Raw genomic sequence first — 17316 nt, 5'->3', positions numbered from 1 at the left:
AGTAAATTACCCTACCTACACAAGTTTTATTTACAAAATATATACATTCCACCTTAAAAGGCTTTTAATCCATTATTAGTGTCTTCAATTAAAATATACTCATAGTTTACACCATATTTAAATTTTAGTCATTCTGCTCTGCTTCGACTGTTGCACTTCTTCTTTCGATGCATTTCTAGTCTTCTTCCAAATATAACATCATTGGTTCTAAAGCAAGGTCCACTTTTCCGTATCTCTTTACAGCATATTTGGCCAAGCTATACGCTTATTTTGAGAAGTACTTTTTCTCAAAAATATTTTTTTCAAAAGTATTTTTGTAGAGAAGCAATTTGTGTTTGACTAATTAATTTAAAAAGCATTTCTCAAAAGTGGTTTTGGAAAAAAACTATTTTTTTCTGCTTCTCCAAAACTACTTCTACTTCTCCTCAAAAACATTTTTTTTCTTCCAAAAGTTTGGCTAAACAGTTCAATTTCAAGAAAAAGTACTTTTTTTTTAAATAACAAAGTGCTTATAAGATTTGAAAAGTTCAGTCAAACAGGTTATTAGACTATTGTATCCCCTAATCTCTTGGTTGTATTGTGTTGACGACGATATATAGAAGCTTTTAATTAACTTCAGCTATTTTCTGCCTAATTTTGATATACTGAACAACGAATTACAATGAAAAATATGAAGAGGAAGTTTGGTGGTGGAGAAAGACATGATGAGGAACATAAGAAGAAGACATACTTGGTATAAAAATAATGGTGAAACAGTTTGTACTGCCAAGTTTAGTGTCTCTAGTTCAACTATTTTAAACTTATGTCCAAATTTCACTGTCTTTAATGTAAATATACTATATGTGTTGAATTGCCTAGACTTCTTTGTGTGTTTACTTCTCTAAATTTTGGTGAAAATCCGAATTTTGGTGATCCAATCAATTTGTACAGTAGAAGTTTTTCCTAAGGGAAAAGTGTTTCTATGCAAGTTTTTAAAGATATCCAGTTAAATACAACTACAATAACATACAACTTGAATGCAAATTTTATACAAATTTTATACAATACGTCTTTTCTATATTATATATCTGATTTATACATAGTAAAAACAAATTTCATACAACTAATTATATATTATACAATTTATCTACAACTTTCACACATTATTTCTACCTAGTTAAATACAACTACAATAACATACAACTTAAATATAAATTTTATACAATATGTCTTTTGTATATTTGGTATCTGATTTATACATAGTAAAAATAAATTTTATACAACTAATTATATATTATACAACTTATCTACAATTTTCATACATTATTTCTACTCAATTATATACAACTACAATATCATACAACTTAAATATAATTTTTATATAATGTTGCTAAACTTTCATATAATAGTTAAATAAATAAAAGAAAAATATATAAACAACAGAATATAAATTTTCTATAATTTTTTTACAATTTTACTACAATTTCGTAAATATAATGTATATCACGTCGTCTTCTTCTTCGAATTTCAATCTGAAATTCAGCCAAAACCAAGTCTAATCTTCACCAAAACCCCTCAAAATTGAGATATAAACTCCAAATTATATTCCCAATTGTTTGCAACAACACCCAATCCAAACAAATAATGATTTTTGAAAACCCAAATTCGAATTCAAAGCTTCAAAGTTTTTTAATGGCGTCAATGGTGGAATTGCTGCTCTATTTTCCTTTGCTTTACATTACTGAAATTAGGGATTGAGAGATAGAGAGAGATGTAGAGAAAATTCTCAATTCTTTGCAACAACATCTAATTCAAACAAATGATATTTTTTGAAAATCCAAATTCGAATTCAAAGCTTCAAAGCTTTTTAATGGTTGTCAATGGTAGAATTGCTGCTCTCTTGTGCAAGATACATTGGGGAAGGGGGGTGGGATATGGAGAGAGAAACGGGGGGGGAGTGGAAGATACGTTAGAGTGATTTTAAGACACTAATTATTATCATTAATTCCCTTAAAATGTACATAAATGGTAATTGGGTATATAAAATGTAATTATAGTAAAACTTGAGTAGAGAGGGTAATATAATTTCATATAGTGTATGGAAATGTAAAAATTCCCTTAAAAAATACGTTTAAAGATAAAATTGTGAACAAGTTTAAGAAATATTTATAAATTATATTACAATATATATATACTTAAAATTATATTTAAAAATTGTATAAATATAATGTCGGGCTGGTTTGGTTTCGATTTGACTTTTTTTAGTTAAAACAAATCAAACCAGTTATGGCCGGAATTTTTTTTCCAATACCAAACCAAATCATAATCGGATTTTTTTTCCAGTTTGACTCGGATTATCAGTTTGGTGCTGTTTATCGATTTTCTTTGTACACATCTAAGTTAGATTATATCATTGAAATGAAATAACCTCTCTGCCTTTTAAAGGCAGGAGCAAGGTCTATGTATACTCTACCCTTCCCAAACTCTACTTGTAGGAATACACTGAGTATGTTATTATTGTTATTGAAGCTAAGGTTTAGATCTCCTCCTCAAGTGGATATTTTCAGTATAACCATCTAGTATTCAGTTACCTCCTAGTCCTACGAAGTTAAATTCTGTTGCATCCTTAAGTGGCTTAACTATTTAAGAAGACAATAATAACAACGACTCAGTTAAATTTCATTAGTGGGGTCTGAAGAGGGTAGTGTGTACGTAGATCTCACTTCTACCTCGAGGGAGTAGAAAAGTTGTTTCCGAAAGACCGTCAGCTCAAGAAGACGAAAATAGATAATATATTAGTACCATCAACAGGAACTAAAGGAATAATAACAACATCATAAAAACCAGAAAATAGATGAAAACAATAGCAATAACCTATAAATAGACCCGACACTACAAAACGACAAGAGGAGTGAGAACACAATATTAACCATTAGCAGTCTAAGACAAAAGTTTTATAAGACTAGCCTCACATAGTTACGACCCTACCCTACAACCATAATACTCGACCTCCATAACTTCCTATCAACCATGTTCTCGAAAATCTGAAGCCATATCATGTCTTGCCTGATCACCTCTCCCCAATAAGAAGTTGATAGAGAAATTATAAGAGCCCTTGTAAAGGACACAGAATTAAAGAGCATGCGATGAGAATTTAATCAACAAAGAAATAGAAACTAGTGTCTTAAGTCTACTATATTCGTAAAACTAATAATGCCACTTACTGTACGTGCATGTGTTTACTTTGTTTAATTATTTTCTGTTAGACTATAAGTACAGTATTTAGATAGAAGTCACAAGTAAAGTAGTCCACCAACCTTTACAAATTTCTTAGTACAACATTACGTACAATATATACGATTTTGTGTCAGTAGATTTGACTGATGAAAAACATTGCTATAACCACGAGAGTTAGAAATAGTCTGCCAACCACATAAACTGAACCTTCCACTTGTCATACACTCATTTTCACTCCCCTCCCTTTACTCATAACAAACTCTCTCTTCCTCTCATCCACAATCAACTAACTTCAACTAAAAACTAGGACTTCCCTCACTTTAATTTGCTACAATAATCCATTTACTTATACACCACAACCTTCACTACTGTCACTATCTAATTCTTTATATATACCAACCCTATCTTCAACTATACTACAAAACATACTCCCATAGTAAACTTTTCATTCTTTAAAATTTTCTTTTATTACTTTTTAGAGAGTGAAAATGGTGGACAATAGTGAGAAAAATGAAACAATATCAAGTGTTGTACATTATTGTAGAGTATGTAAGAGGGGGTTTAGTTCTGCTGGAGCTCTTGGTGGGCACATGAGATCTCATGGAGTAGGGGATACTAGTAGAAACTATGGGGAAGACATTAGTGAACAAAGATTTATGATCAACAACAACTTTAGAAGGGATAATAAACAAGAGGGACAAAAACATTCGTATAATCTTCGTGCTAATTCTAATCGATTATTTGGTAATCGAGCTAGTGAAGATCGTGATAGAAAGTCCTCGATGTGGCCTCCTAATGATCGTGGGAAATATGTCACAGATGAAACTTTAACTTTATCACCAATGTCATCGCCTGGATCATCAGATGTTGAAAGAAATGTTCTATCATATAATGCAAAATCGGAGTACTATGGTCATGATAAGGATCAATGTGATTTGAGAGAAGATGAAGATGAAGATCTAGCGAATTGTTTGGTCATGTTGTCGAACAAATCTTATGATTTGTCCGATAACAACAAGGAGGTCAAAAACAAGGCTAAAGAAGTTGAAAAAGGGTTATTCCAATGTAAAGCATGTATGAAAATCTTTAATTCCCACCAAGCTTTGGGAGGACATAGAGCGAGTCACAAGAAAGTTAAAGGATGTTATGCTGCTAAACTTGACGACAATAATAACAACAACAATAATGATACTGATATCGATGAAGACTCAATCTCTCCTACTGATTTAATTTTACATCAAGAATCTAACTCTTTTCAATCCCACTTTCCATCATCATCGGGCTCGTTTTCAAGAAAGAGATCAAGGGTTCATCAATGCTCGATTTGTCATCGAGTTTTTTCATCTGGACAAGCCTTGGGCGGACACAAAAGATGTCACTGGCTAACATCAAGTTTGCCAGAGACTACATTCATACCAACTTTTCAAGAAATCCAATATCACAACCAAGAACAACTATTCAACAAGCCAATGTTTACCAACTCTGATCAACCACTAGACCTAAATTTCCCAGCACAACTAGGCAATGCTGCTGAAGTTGGGCAGCAATGCAATCCATTTGAACATGAAGGCCCAAGAAGCTATCTCCAGCTATGGACAGACCAAGAAGTTGATACTAATAATCTAAATCTGAGTCTAAATCAGAAGTCCAAAGTTTCAACAGAAGATTTGAGTAGGGAAGAAAATTATAAGGCTAAGGAAGCAAAGTTGAGTAACCTTAAAGATGTGAATTTGGATGGAGGATCTTCTTGGTTACAAGTTGGAATTGGTCCAACTCCAGATATAGTAGCAACCCTCTAAGGTTAGTATCATAGTCATTGTTTTGTAAGCTACAAAATAGTTAATATATTATACACTCAGTCCCAATTTATAGACAATTTTTTCCTGTGGGATGTCCCAAAATGTTTAAAATATTTACACTAATAATAATACCCTATACATCTTTTATAATATTATTGATTCACGATCTTGCAACTGAATTTATCCCCCATGCTCCTGTGTCCTGCACCACATGCGCTTGTTAGTCATTAATGATCGGCTTAAGTAGTATTCTTTTGATTGAGCTAAATTAAAAAAAAAAAAAATCTGTCCACAACGAATTTCAGGCTGCAACTCGCCTGCATGAAGGTTGAATCGTTAGCTTTCTTGTCTTAGTGACTCTTCCTCTTTTTTATTTTATTTTCTGGGTGTTAACGATGTCAAATGTGATGTTACATTTTTCATAACATACTATTTGTTTTTGAGCAAACAGGAAATATATATATTAAAGGTTAAAGAACATGCAGTACATGACTTTTATAGTTAGTGTTGCATAGGACACTTTGATTACCTAGGCTTGCTAAATTTTTACAAGCATCATAAGAGAGGAAATATACTAGATGAATGTTACGTTAGAAATAATGAACACAAAAAGCAGGAAATAATGACCCAAAATTCCAAATAATAATTTTCTTTACATTTTCTAGCTAGTCAATGGATCCTACAAGAGTTCCCTACTCTTTAAGCTATTCCCATGTCTTAAATAAAGCCTTGAAGCTCTTTTATATCTAGTAAATGGACTGTCTATTTGACATAATCAGAATAAGTTCACATATTTTTTTTTCTTTTTCCTTTTTGTTCCTTAATTTATTGGGTGTTCACAAGGCTTCTAGAAGAAGCAAAAATGAAGTAACTTTAATTTCTCTCTCAAAAAATTCGTACTTTACTTTTCAAAATTAAGTAATTACATATTTTATACTACAAGCTGTGCTAATATAGATTTATGTGTATTTAGTTGGTGTAAGTAAACACGGAAATTTAATTGGAGGCAATGAAGTTATGTCGACGGATGTTGAAATTGGAAAAGTTTAGTGTAACGATCCGGCTGGCCGTTTTGAGTACTTTAGCCCCGTTCTTCTATTTATTGCTTCCTCTATGTTATATTATAGTTATGTGACTTGTCGAGGTAGTTAGTTTGATTTTGGGTGAGGTTCAGAGTAAAGTGGAATTCTTAGTTCCAAAGTTAGAAGCTTAAGTTGAAAGAGTTGACCAGATTTTGACATTTGTGTAGACGACTCGGGAATAGAGTTTTGACGGTTCTGATAATTTTGTATGGTGATTTTGGACTTAGGAGTGTGTTCGGATATTGATTTGGAGGTCCGCAGGTTGTTTTGGCTTGAATTGGCGAAAGTTAGAAAGTTGAAGGTTTGGAAGGTTGAGAAGTTTTACCGGGAGTTGACTTTATTGATATTGGGGTCGGATTCTAATTTTAAAAGTTGGAATAGGTTCGCTGTATCATTTATGACTTGTGTGCAAAATTTGAGGTCAATCGAACTTTGTTTGGTATGAATCGACGTTAGTTTTGGAAGTTGGATTTTCATGGTTTCAATAGGTTTGAATTGGGATGCGATTCGTCGAATTGATATTGTTTGATGTGATTTTAGGTCTCGAGTAGGTTCTTTATGTGTTTTAGAACTTGATAGTATGCTTGAACGGGGTCCCGGGGCCCCTAGATGTGATTCAGATTGAATCTGGAAATTATTTTTTACTTGGAAGAATTCTTTGCAGCTAAGGTTCTGGTGCAATCGCACTTGCGCACTTGTGAGCTGCAGAAGCAAGGGTTGGACTGGCAAGTTGTGACCGTAGTAGCGGTCGTTTCTCCACAGAAGTGGATGTGCAAAAGCGGCTGGGTTCCGTAGAAGCGCAAGCACACATACACTCGATAGTCCGTAGATGCGATATTCCCTGGCTTAATGAAAAGCCGCACGTGCGATGGATTTTTCGTAGGTGCGGAGCCGTAGATGCTGTTATTGGTCTGCAGAAGCAGAACCACTGGGTTAAAAGGGGGCAGATAGAGGGTTTGTTCCCATTCTTCATTTTTGAGTTAGAGACCTCGATTTTGGGCGATTTTGAGTGAGTTTTTCAAGGAGATAATCATGGTAAGTGATTTTGACTTGAATTTGATTATTTTACATGAATCCATCATTGTTTTTACCATTTAATTAGTGTTTTGAGCTGGATAAATTGGGAAAAACTTCATAAGCTATATTTTGAGGATTTGAAGGTCGGAATTGAATAATTTTAGTATGGCTGTACTTGTTATTAAATGGATGTTCGGATTTTATAAGTTTGATCGGGTTTCGAGACGTGGGCTCAAAGTTAACCTTTTGAGTTGACTTTTTAATTTTCCTTAAAGATTGCAACTTTATTATCCGGAATAGTTTTCTATGGTTTGTATTTATGGTATAAAGTTATTTGGCTAGATTAGAGCCGTTCGGAGTAAGATATTCACGAAAAACTTACTAGTGAATTGAGTTAGCGTGTTGGAGGAAAATGTCTTACCTAACTTTAAGTGGGGGAATTACCCCTTAGGATTGGAGTTGTTTTGTGTCATTTGTGGTATGTGAAAGCTGTTTACGCAAGGTAACGAGTGGGTACATGGGTTATATGTGGCAGTTGACCGGTTTAAGCATGCAGATTATTTTCATACCTTTAATCGAATTATTATAACATTTTATATGCATCATCGTTAATCTATACATGCTTTATTTGACATTGTTAATACTTGTACCATCTTATACTTGTTATCTGCCCTTACATGCTTAGTTGAAGTTACTGTTTCCTTATTGCCTTGTTAATTATTTGACTGTTGAGTTACCTTACTTGAAATTGTTATTTCTTGGAATATCTTATCGTTAAGTTTTAGTGTTGAAGGTGTAAAAGCTGGGATCACATTGAGGAGGAGTTGTAAATTGTTGAAATACTATTCTTGTTAATCTATTCAATTTTAGTTGCTATTATTGAGATACTTGCACATATGTTGGTAGAGCCATGGGCTATTTGTTGTAAAATAACATTATTGTTGATTCTTTTAGCAAGTTGTGTTATTTGGGTACTTGAGGTGCGAGTTGTGATAATGATACGTGTGTGGTGGTATAAGAATAGGGGTTGATACACATGCGGTAAAATAAGGTGGGTTTGATACGTGTGTTTCTAGCAGGGAAACTACTTGAAGCCACACGGTGTGATAAGGTGGTCTAAAACGCGGAAAGCTATTTCGGAAAAAATAATTTTCGAAAAAAGGTAAGGCTCTCGCGGTGATATAAGAAAGATTGTGATTGTAATTGTGAAATGAGAATATGAGGCAGTACATCAGTTATGATTCTTGTTGTTATCTCTTATTAAACTCACTTGCATTTTGTTTGCATTGTTTCTTTGATGTTCTTATTATGTGATCCTTTCTTGTTGCATTTTTACTTTACATTTAGTTGTATTCTATCTTTTTATATTTCTTTATTTTTCTGCGCGTACATTCTTAGACTGTATTATATTTGTTCAATTTCTTATTCTTATCCTGGTAGGTGTCTTGACCTGACCTCGTCACCACTCTACCGAGGTTAGGCTTGATACTCACTAGGTACTATTGTAGTGTACTCATACTACGCTTCTGTCTATCTTTTTGTACGGATCCAACTACCTCATATCAGGCTAGACACCAATGAGTAGCGCATTCAGATCAGAGACTTGAAGGTATACATGTCGGCGTTCACAAGCCTCACAGACATCCTCTGTCCTTGTTTCGTTTCTACTGCTTACTCTTTACTTAGACACTGATGTATTAGAGATTGGTTCAGTTTATTCGTGTAGAGTTTATGACTCAGTCTAACCAGATTTGGGAGTTATTGTCAGCTGTATTGTGGGTTCTTTTATGATAGCTGGTTTGTTTAAATTTGAAGTTTTATTATTATTTTTGTTATTTCTTTATGTATGTTAAGCTTACCTAGTCTTAGAAACCAGGTTCCATCACGACATCCTACGGAGGGAGATTGGGGTCGTGACAAGTTGGTACCAGAACTCTAGGTTCATAGGAGTTACGAGTCATAAACAAGTTTAGTAGAGTCTTGCGGATCGGTACGGAGACGTTGGTACTTATCTTCGAGAGGCTATGGAACTATTAGGAAACTTCACTTCTTTGATTCCTTATCGTGCGAATTTGTTGACTTCAAAATTCTAAAACTTTGTCTTTCTAGTCTCTCTCAAATGGTAAGGACACGTATTGCTGGATTCGATGATATGAAACCCGCGCCCCTTGCTAGAGCTGCGAGAAGTCAAGGTCGGGGTAGAGGTCAAGGAGGCGCACGTGGTGCAGCTAGAGCACCTGCCCGAGCTGCGACACGGGAGCCACCAGTAGATGCAGCTGGGGGGCAGACACCTGAGGTGCCTGTTTCTATCCCTGCATTTCAGGAAACCCTCACACAGTTCTTGAGTATGTTTGGTACTCTGGCTTAGGCGGGGTTGATTCCACTCATACCACCTTGAGGTCAGGGCAACAACATCTGAGGAGGAGTAGCTTAAACTTGAGAGGTACAGGAAGTACCATCCTCCTATTTTTAGTGGCCTAGATATATAGGATGCACCAGGTTTTCTAGAGAAATCTCATTGTATTCTCCGTACCATGGGTATTGCGAAGACGAGCAGGATTAGTTTTACTACATTTTAGCTGTCGGTACCATCATATCAGTGGTGGCGGGCTTATGAGGAGGGTAGCCCAGCCGATGCAGCTTCACTCACATATGATCATTTTTAGAGATATTCTTGAGAGCGTTTATTCCCCAAAGCCTTTAGGATGCATGGCGTGCGGAGTTTGAGCAGTTGCGCCAGGATACTATGATAGTGTTAGAATATGCTGTCGAATTTAGTGAGTTGTCCAGACATGCATCTGCCTTGATATCTTCCACAGTCAGAGAGTGGGTCCGTCGATTTATCGAGGAGATCCACAATGGTATTAGATTCAGCATGGCTTGAGAGTTGGAGATAGATACTCTTTATTAGTAGGTGGTAGAGATCGCACAAAGATTGGAGGGTATGCAGGGCCATAAGAGAGATGACAGAGAGGCCAAGAGACCCCAAAATTCTAGTGGATATAGTGGTACCCGTGCCCTTATAGCAGCCCATCATGGTAGAGGCTATGTGATCTATCCAATTCATTCGACACTTCCAACTTCTAGTAGTACTTCGGCTACTTCCAGGTTTCAGGTAGCCAATTATGCATCGCCACTGTCTAGTGCACCTCCTGCACGGGGTGCTTTTAGCGATCAGTCCAACTGATCAAGCTCGAGCTAGTTTTAGCATCCATGACTATCGAGAGCTCATTTTGAGTATGGTGATACCTGTCATATGGTGAGGGACTGCCCTAGACTCAGGAACGGTGCACCTCCACCAACTACTTAGTCTCCACATATTTCACGGGGTCCGCACACTTCTTAGGCCATGGTTATGCTCCAGTTGCCGGTCCACCTGCACAATCATCTAGGGGTGGAGGTCAGGCGGGAAGGGGTCGCCCTAGAGGGAGAGGTCAGGCCAAATGTTATGCTTTTCCAGGTAGGACGAAGGCAGTTACATCAAACGCAGTTATCTTATGTATTGTTCCGATTTGTCATAGAGATGCAACAGTCTTATTTGATCAGGTTCCACTTACTCATATGTATCATCTTACTTTGCTCCGTATTTAGGTATATCTCATGATTTTTTGAGTTCTCTTGTTTATATGTCCACACTTGTGAGAGATTCTATTATTGTTGACCGTGTATATCGGTCGTGTTTAGTTATTATTGGTAGTTTTGAAATCAGAGTTAATATATTGCTGCTCAATATAGTAGACTTTGATGTTATCTTAGGCATGGACTAGTTGTCACCCTATCATTCAATTCTTGATTGTCATAACAAGACAGTGACATTAGCTATGCCAGGTTTACCGCGGTTGCAGTGGAAGGGTATTGGATTATATTCCTAGCAGGGTTGTGTCCTTCCCTAAGGCACAATGGATGGTTGGGGTGTGATGCATACCTATCCTTTGTGAGAGATGTCAGTGTTGATATTCCTACCATTGAGTCGGTTCCAGTAGTGTAGGTCTATCTAGATGTATTTTTGGCAGATCTTTCGGGCATGCCACCCGACAAAGATATCGATTTTGGTATTGGATTGTTATCGGGGACTCAACCCGTTTCTATTCCATCATATTATATGGCCCTAGTGAAGTTGAAAGAGTTAAACGAGTAGTTGCAAGAGTTACTTGATATGGGTTTCATTCGGCATAGTGTGTCACCTTGGGGTGCTCCGGTTTTGTTTGTGAAGAAAAAAAGGATGGTTCTGTGCGCATCTGTATTGATTATCGATAGTTGAACAATGTTACAGTGAAGAACATGTACCCATTGTCGTGCATTGATGACTTATTTGATCAGCTAAAGGGTGCTAGAGTGTTCTCAAAGATTGATTTGCGGCCACAGTATCATCAGCTGAAGATTCGGGAGCCGGAAATTTGGATATCCCGAAGACTACCTTTAAGAGTCGGTATAGTCATTTGGGCTGACCAATGCCCCAGCAATATTTATGCATCTGATGAATAGTGTATTTCAGCCATATCTTGATTCATTCATCATTGTGTTTATTAATGATATCTTGGTGTACTCCTATAGTCGGAAAGATCATGAGCAACACGTGAGGATCGTTCTCCAGACCTTGAGAGAAAAGAAGTTGTATGTAAAATTCTCAAAGTGTAAATTCTGGCTTGATTCAGTGGCTTTTTTGGGTCATATAGTGTCGAGTGAGGGGATCAAGGTAGATCCTAAGAAGATTGAAGCAATGTAGAGTTGGCCTAGACTGTCTTCAGCCACTAATATCCGGAGTTTTCTTGGTTTGGCCGGATATTATCATCGTTTCGTAGAGGGTTTCTCATCCATTGCTGCACCTATGACCAGATTGACCCAGAAGGGTGCTCCTTTCAGATGGTTTGAGGAGTATGAGGAGAGCTTTCAAAAGCTTAAGACTACTCTAACTACAACCCTAATATTGGTATTGCCTACAGGTTCAGATCTTACACTATGTACTGTGATGCGTCATGTGTTGGCCTTGGCGCGGTATTGATACAAGACAATAGGTTGATTGACTACACGTCTAGGAAGCTAAAGGTTCATTAGAAGAATTATCATGTCCACGTCTTGGAATTGGCAACTATTGTTCATGCCTTGAAGATTTGATGACACTATTTATACGTTATCCCTTGTGAGGTAGTTAGAGTTACTGAAGGACTATGATATCACTATTCTATATCATCCCGGGAAGGAGGGACAATGTGGTAGCTGATGCCTTAAGTCGAAAGACAGAGAGATTGAGCAATTTAGCATATCTACCAGTTGTAGAGAGTCTGCTAGCCCTAGATGTTCAGGACTTGGCCGACTAGTTTGTTAGATTGGATGTTTTGGAGCCCACTCGAGTTCTATCTTGTGTGGATTCTCGGTCCTCTTTATATGATTGCATTAGATAGCATCAATATGATGACCCCCATTTGCTTGTCCTTAAGGACACAATACAACACAATGATGTCAAGGAGGTTTCTTTCGGAGATGACAGTGTGTTGCGGATGTAGGGCTGGTTATGTGTGCCTAGTGTGGATGGGTTACGTGAGTTGATTCTTCAGGAGGCCCACAGTTCACGGTACTCCATTCATTTGGGTGCCGCTAAGATGTAACACGATTAGATGCAACATTATTGGTGGAGGATAATGAAGAAAGACATAGTGGACTATGTAGCTTGGTGCCTAAATTGTCAGCATGTGAAGTATGAGCATCAAAGGCCAGGTGGGTTGCTTTAGAAACTTGAGATCCTCGAGTTTAAATGGGAGCGTGTTACCATGAACTTCATTTTTGGGCTCCCACAGATTCAGAAGAAGTTTGATATTATATGGGTGATTGTGGATATGTTGACCAAGTCGGCTCATTTTATTTCGGCGATGACTACCTATTCTTTAGAGCAACTAGCTTAGATCTATATTTGTGAGAATGTCTGGCTTCATGGAGTGCCAGTATCTATAATCTCTAACCAGGGTACACAGTTTACATCACACTTCTGGAGGGCCATACAATGTGAGTTAGGCACAGATTGTTTTGATCCCGGAGAGGCTAAGTTATTAGGCACATATTCGGTTTGAGATGTCCTGGAGAAGGTCAAGTTGATATAGGTTTGGCTTTGTACAACCCAATCTAGATAGAAGAGTTATACAGATCAGAAGGTTCATGATGTTGCATTCATAGTTGGAGAGCGAGTCTTGCTCCGAGTTTCACCCATGAAGGGTGTGATGAGGTTCGAGAAGAAGGGAAAGTTGAGCCCTAGGTATATTGGACCTTTTAAGATTCTTGGGAGGATTTGTAAGGTGGTCTACAAGCTTGCATTGCCACCTAATCAATCTATAATTCATCCAGTGTTCTATATTTCCATGCTCCAAAAGTATCACAGTGATCTGCCCATGTTTTAGATTTCAGCTCAGTCCAATTTGTCAAGGAGCCAGTGGCCATCTTGGACAAGCAGGTCCAAAAGTTGAGGTAAAAGAATATTGCTTCAGTGAGGGCACAGTAGAGGGGTCAACCAGTCAAGAAGGCGACTTGGGAGACCAAGCATGATATGTGTAGCCTTTATCCTCACCTTTTCATCACTTTAGGTATGTCTCTATACTCGTTCGAGGACAAACATTTGTTTTAATATGGGGATGTAACGATCCGGTCGATCGTTTTGAGTATTTTAGCCTTGTTCCCCTATTTATTACCTCTTTTATGTTATATTGTGGTTATGTGCCTTGTCAGATAGTTAGTTTGGTTTCGGGTGAGGTTCGGAGTGAAATGGGACACTTAGTTCCAAAGTAAACAATGGAGAGGAGTCTGGGTTTCGATATTTATGGGGTATAATGACTCGTTCCTTTTGGGAATTGGGTATTTGAAGAGTCGCCACCTAATGATTTAAGGCGCATTAGGACACCCACATAATTCATTTACAACTAGGTTTGATAACCAGAGATTGGGTAAGGGCTTGAAATTATCCTAAGGGAAATGTGTTAGGCACCCCTCAGGATCCACTAGTGTGGTTCCCGGACAGATAGTTTTTTTGTAAATTTGTGCAATTAGCAAGTAATCAAATAAAAGGCTCAAGTAATAAGGGATTTAAGCTTAAATACACAAGTGCAAACAATAATTAAAAGGCAGGGTTTTGGAAAAATAGTTATAAGCTAGACATGCTTGTAAAAAATGAAAGGGGGTCCTAGGTTTGTTTATAATATGGATCACCTCAATGCAACACCCGGTATGACACTCCTCAGAAAAGGGGATACACGTGGTATTAGCGCACTGGTCATCATATCCCTATCTACCCTTCCCACCCATTAAGGTATGAAATTGTGGATTGGTCTCGACCTCTATTGCATGCTATTACCCGTCCCATTCCTATCAGTCCCGGAGGAATTTAGGACTACTATTCCTATAAGAGGGAGGATTTTAGGCTGACTCTTAGGTTTAAAAGTAAAATGCTAAGGCGACATACAAAACACGTAGGACTGCATTTTGAGGGGAGCATATAAACAATTAGAGGGCTCATATATACCTCTTCAAACAATTCATATAAATAGCATGACTTAAACACAGTTAAGATCTGAATTAAAAAAATCCTAAAGCAGAGTTTGAGTCAGAACCAGATTCATTGTATAACTCAGAAAATAAGTTCGAATCAGGTTTGCATGTTGGTTGTAGCAGTTGGTAATTAACAAAGGCAGTTCCAGTTTTATTTAAGTAATTACCTAAGGCTTGCCTAGGCGTAATGGTGATGTCCTATGAGCATGACATCTATATTGATTAAGAATGCAGTAGAGTAGTGGTTAATTTTAAACATGCGATTTGGATCCTATAGGCATGCTTTCTAATGATATTGATTAACACAAAAAGAGTAGGTTATTTAATCTGATTCAGACAGACAAGAGTCAAACTGATTTTTGACTAAACTGGTTTAAGACCTTATAGGCATGATTTCTATTACAACTGATTTTAAATCATATAGGCATGATATCTAATTATTAAAAGTGTATTTTTAACCCTATAGGCATGATCTCTAAGGGAAACGAATCTGGATACAACTGTAATGAAAAATTGAACTTCAATTACTTTACATCCTATAGGCATGATATCTAATTATAAAGCGGATTTTTAACCCTATAGACATGATCTCTACTATTAAAACCATTTAGACCCTATATACATGATTTCTAATTGTGAAAGTAAAGCATGCATAATTTATTTTAAACCAAAATAGATCCTATATGCATGATATCTAACAGGCCATGTTTGGAATCAAAATAAACCCTATAGGCATGTTATCTACCCAATTTACCCACAACATCACCCTTTTTCACTAATCACCCCATAATCGTTTATAAATTATTGCAGACCAAATGATTGAATTACAAAAGAAATGCAGAAATAAGAAATTACAACCAAAGGAAGCCTGATCTTGACTTCCTCTTTGGTTTTTGTAATGAACCACTTCAATGCCAGTATTATTCCCAAAGCCTTAGTCATATCTGGGTGTGTCAGAGTTCCCTAAGGACCTCAAGGGATCCCAGGCAGTGCTCACATCCAGATTTGCATAACCAAACAGAATGAGTGCAGTGTGGAAGGGTCAGCCCTTATATGTCCAAGTTTAGAAGGAGCTCAAGGGTCCCAAGGCAAGGCTCACACAAGAGGGGCAGAACCTAGATTCTAAGAATATAGTGGAAGTGCAGAACATAGTTTGAAAAAGAGATTTATTCTTTAAAAGTTGGACTAACAGTCCATTTTGAAAGCAGTTAGTGACAGAAGCGATTTAAATCAATAGTAGTAGTAAAACTCAAAACTACATAGAATCAGTAGTCATTCAAATGGGTCAAGGGGTTTTGTGGATACATTTGTCTGTAAGCACATGAATGCAGCAGGGGTCTGGTTTGGTCATGCACAGCAATAGCTGATACTGGCATGGCCACAAACCAGTTAAAGGAACACAAACACATAGAGGGGATATGGGGGTTTGGGGGTTCATAAGACAGAATATGCTTTAAAACACACATAGGGGAAGCATTAATCTAAGGGAAAAGGGAACATATTACAACATGCTAATAATGTAACTACTGCAGAAACATGAGCAGAAGTAGCAAGAGTGAAAGAAACTGAAGCAACTAAAAGTTGTTGTTGAGGCTTAAAAAATTAACTAGGACATACCAGTAAAGAAGCAAAGTGTAGAAAGGTAAAGCAAGCAAGATTCCACAGTCTAGCCTTGGCTTTCAGCCAGGTAGACAAAGCAATAACACAAGTAGTAGTAAAGAAGGAGAGAGTTTTTGAGTGTAAGTGTGTTCTGAACTCAAATTGTTTGTTCCTTTGAAAGAAGAGGGGGTAGGGTATTTATAGTTTTGAAAACGAGTGAAGAATAAGGTAATAAGTAAAATCTTAACACAAACATGGAAAATAATCACAATCAGAATCAATTAACACAAGTGATTCCCTTTAATTAAGGAATTCTGCTTAACGGATACTAATAGGGTTAATTAAGGAAAGAAATTAGTTTTGGGACAGATTGATTATTGCCATATAAGGGGGGCAGTAAAAGTATGAAGTAAATAATTGAGACTAAGTACAAAATATGCTTAGTTTTGGGAAAGGGTTCAGCAAGATCAAACATCACAGTAAAGGAGAGGAATCAATTAATTTAAACAAATGAGTAAAAAATTTAGGGTTTATAAGGGAACCTTTTGCAATTAGTCATGAGATTGAGGAAATCAATATCAATCAAGAAAGAAACATGATTCTGCACTTCAACATATAAATAGAAGGCAAAATACATAAGTAGCCACCCAAACTATACACCAAATCCCTGTTACACACTTTCTGAGGACCAATATCACTTTACACAAGCAACCTTTCAAAATTGTATCTAGTACACACCACTTTTACTACGTGGCACGTGCGTGCTTAACAAAAAGATTGAGCACGTAAAATTTGAAAAATATTTTGTCTAATTCCGTATTTAGTGCCACGTGTCAAAGTAATAACATTTTTCTTATTTTTCCTTTTTATCAAATGAAAATATGCCATCTTCCCAAAACTACCAGGTCCTCCTCCCCACCCCTTTCCTCACTTGTCTTCCCCAAATTTCCCTTTGTGTCGTCTCTTCTCCTTGTAGCTTAAAAAAATCCATCAAAACTCATGATAAAGAATTCAAAGAATAGCAGAAATTAAACCTTCCATTTCGTCTCTTGCCTTTCCAAAATTGTCTTACT

The 17316-nt window shown here is 36.8% G+C and overlaps 1 protein-coding gene across 1 annotated transcript; it reads left to right on the top strand.

Moving 5' to 3' along the window:
- The first annotated feature begins 3592 nt into the window (after positions 1–3592).
- On the top strand, positions 3593–5143 carry LOC107786511 (zinc finger protein ZAT9-like). Its single transcript, XM_016608000.2, has one exon. It carries the CDS (start codon positions 3705–3707, stop codon positions 5013–5015), a length of 1311 nt encoding a protein of 436 aa, XP_016463486.1. The 5' UTR covers positions 3593–3704; the 3' UTR covers positions 5016–5143.
- Positions 5144–17316: the final 12173 nt, after the last annotated feature.

The sequence above is a fragment of the Nicotiana tabacum genome, chromosome 1 (genome assembly GCF_000715075.1).
Source record: "Nicotiana tabacum cultivar K326 chromosome 1, ASM71507v2, whole genome shotgun sequence".
NCBI lineage: Eukaryota > Viridiplantae > Streptophyta > Magnoliopsida > Solanales > Solanaceae > Nicotiana > Nicotiana tabacum.
This window is presented reverse-complemented; position numbering and strand designations above follow the sequence as displayed.

Bases quoted from the DNA above. Each gene is read 5' to 3' on its own strand.
- LOC107786511 (XM_016608000.2), top strand. From the start codon at position 3,705: ATGGTGGACAATAGTGAGAAAAATGAAACAATATCAAGTGTTGTACAT.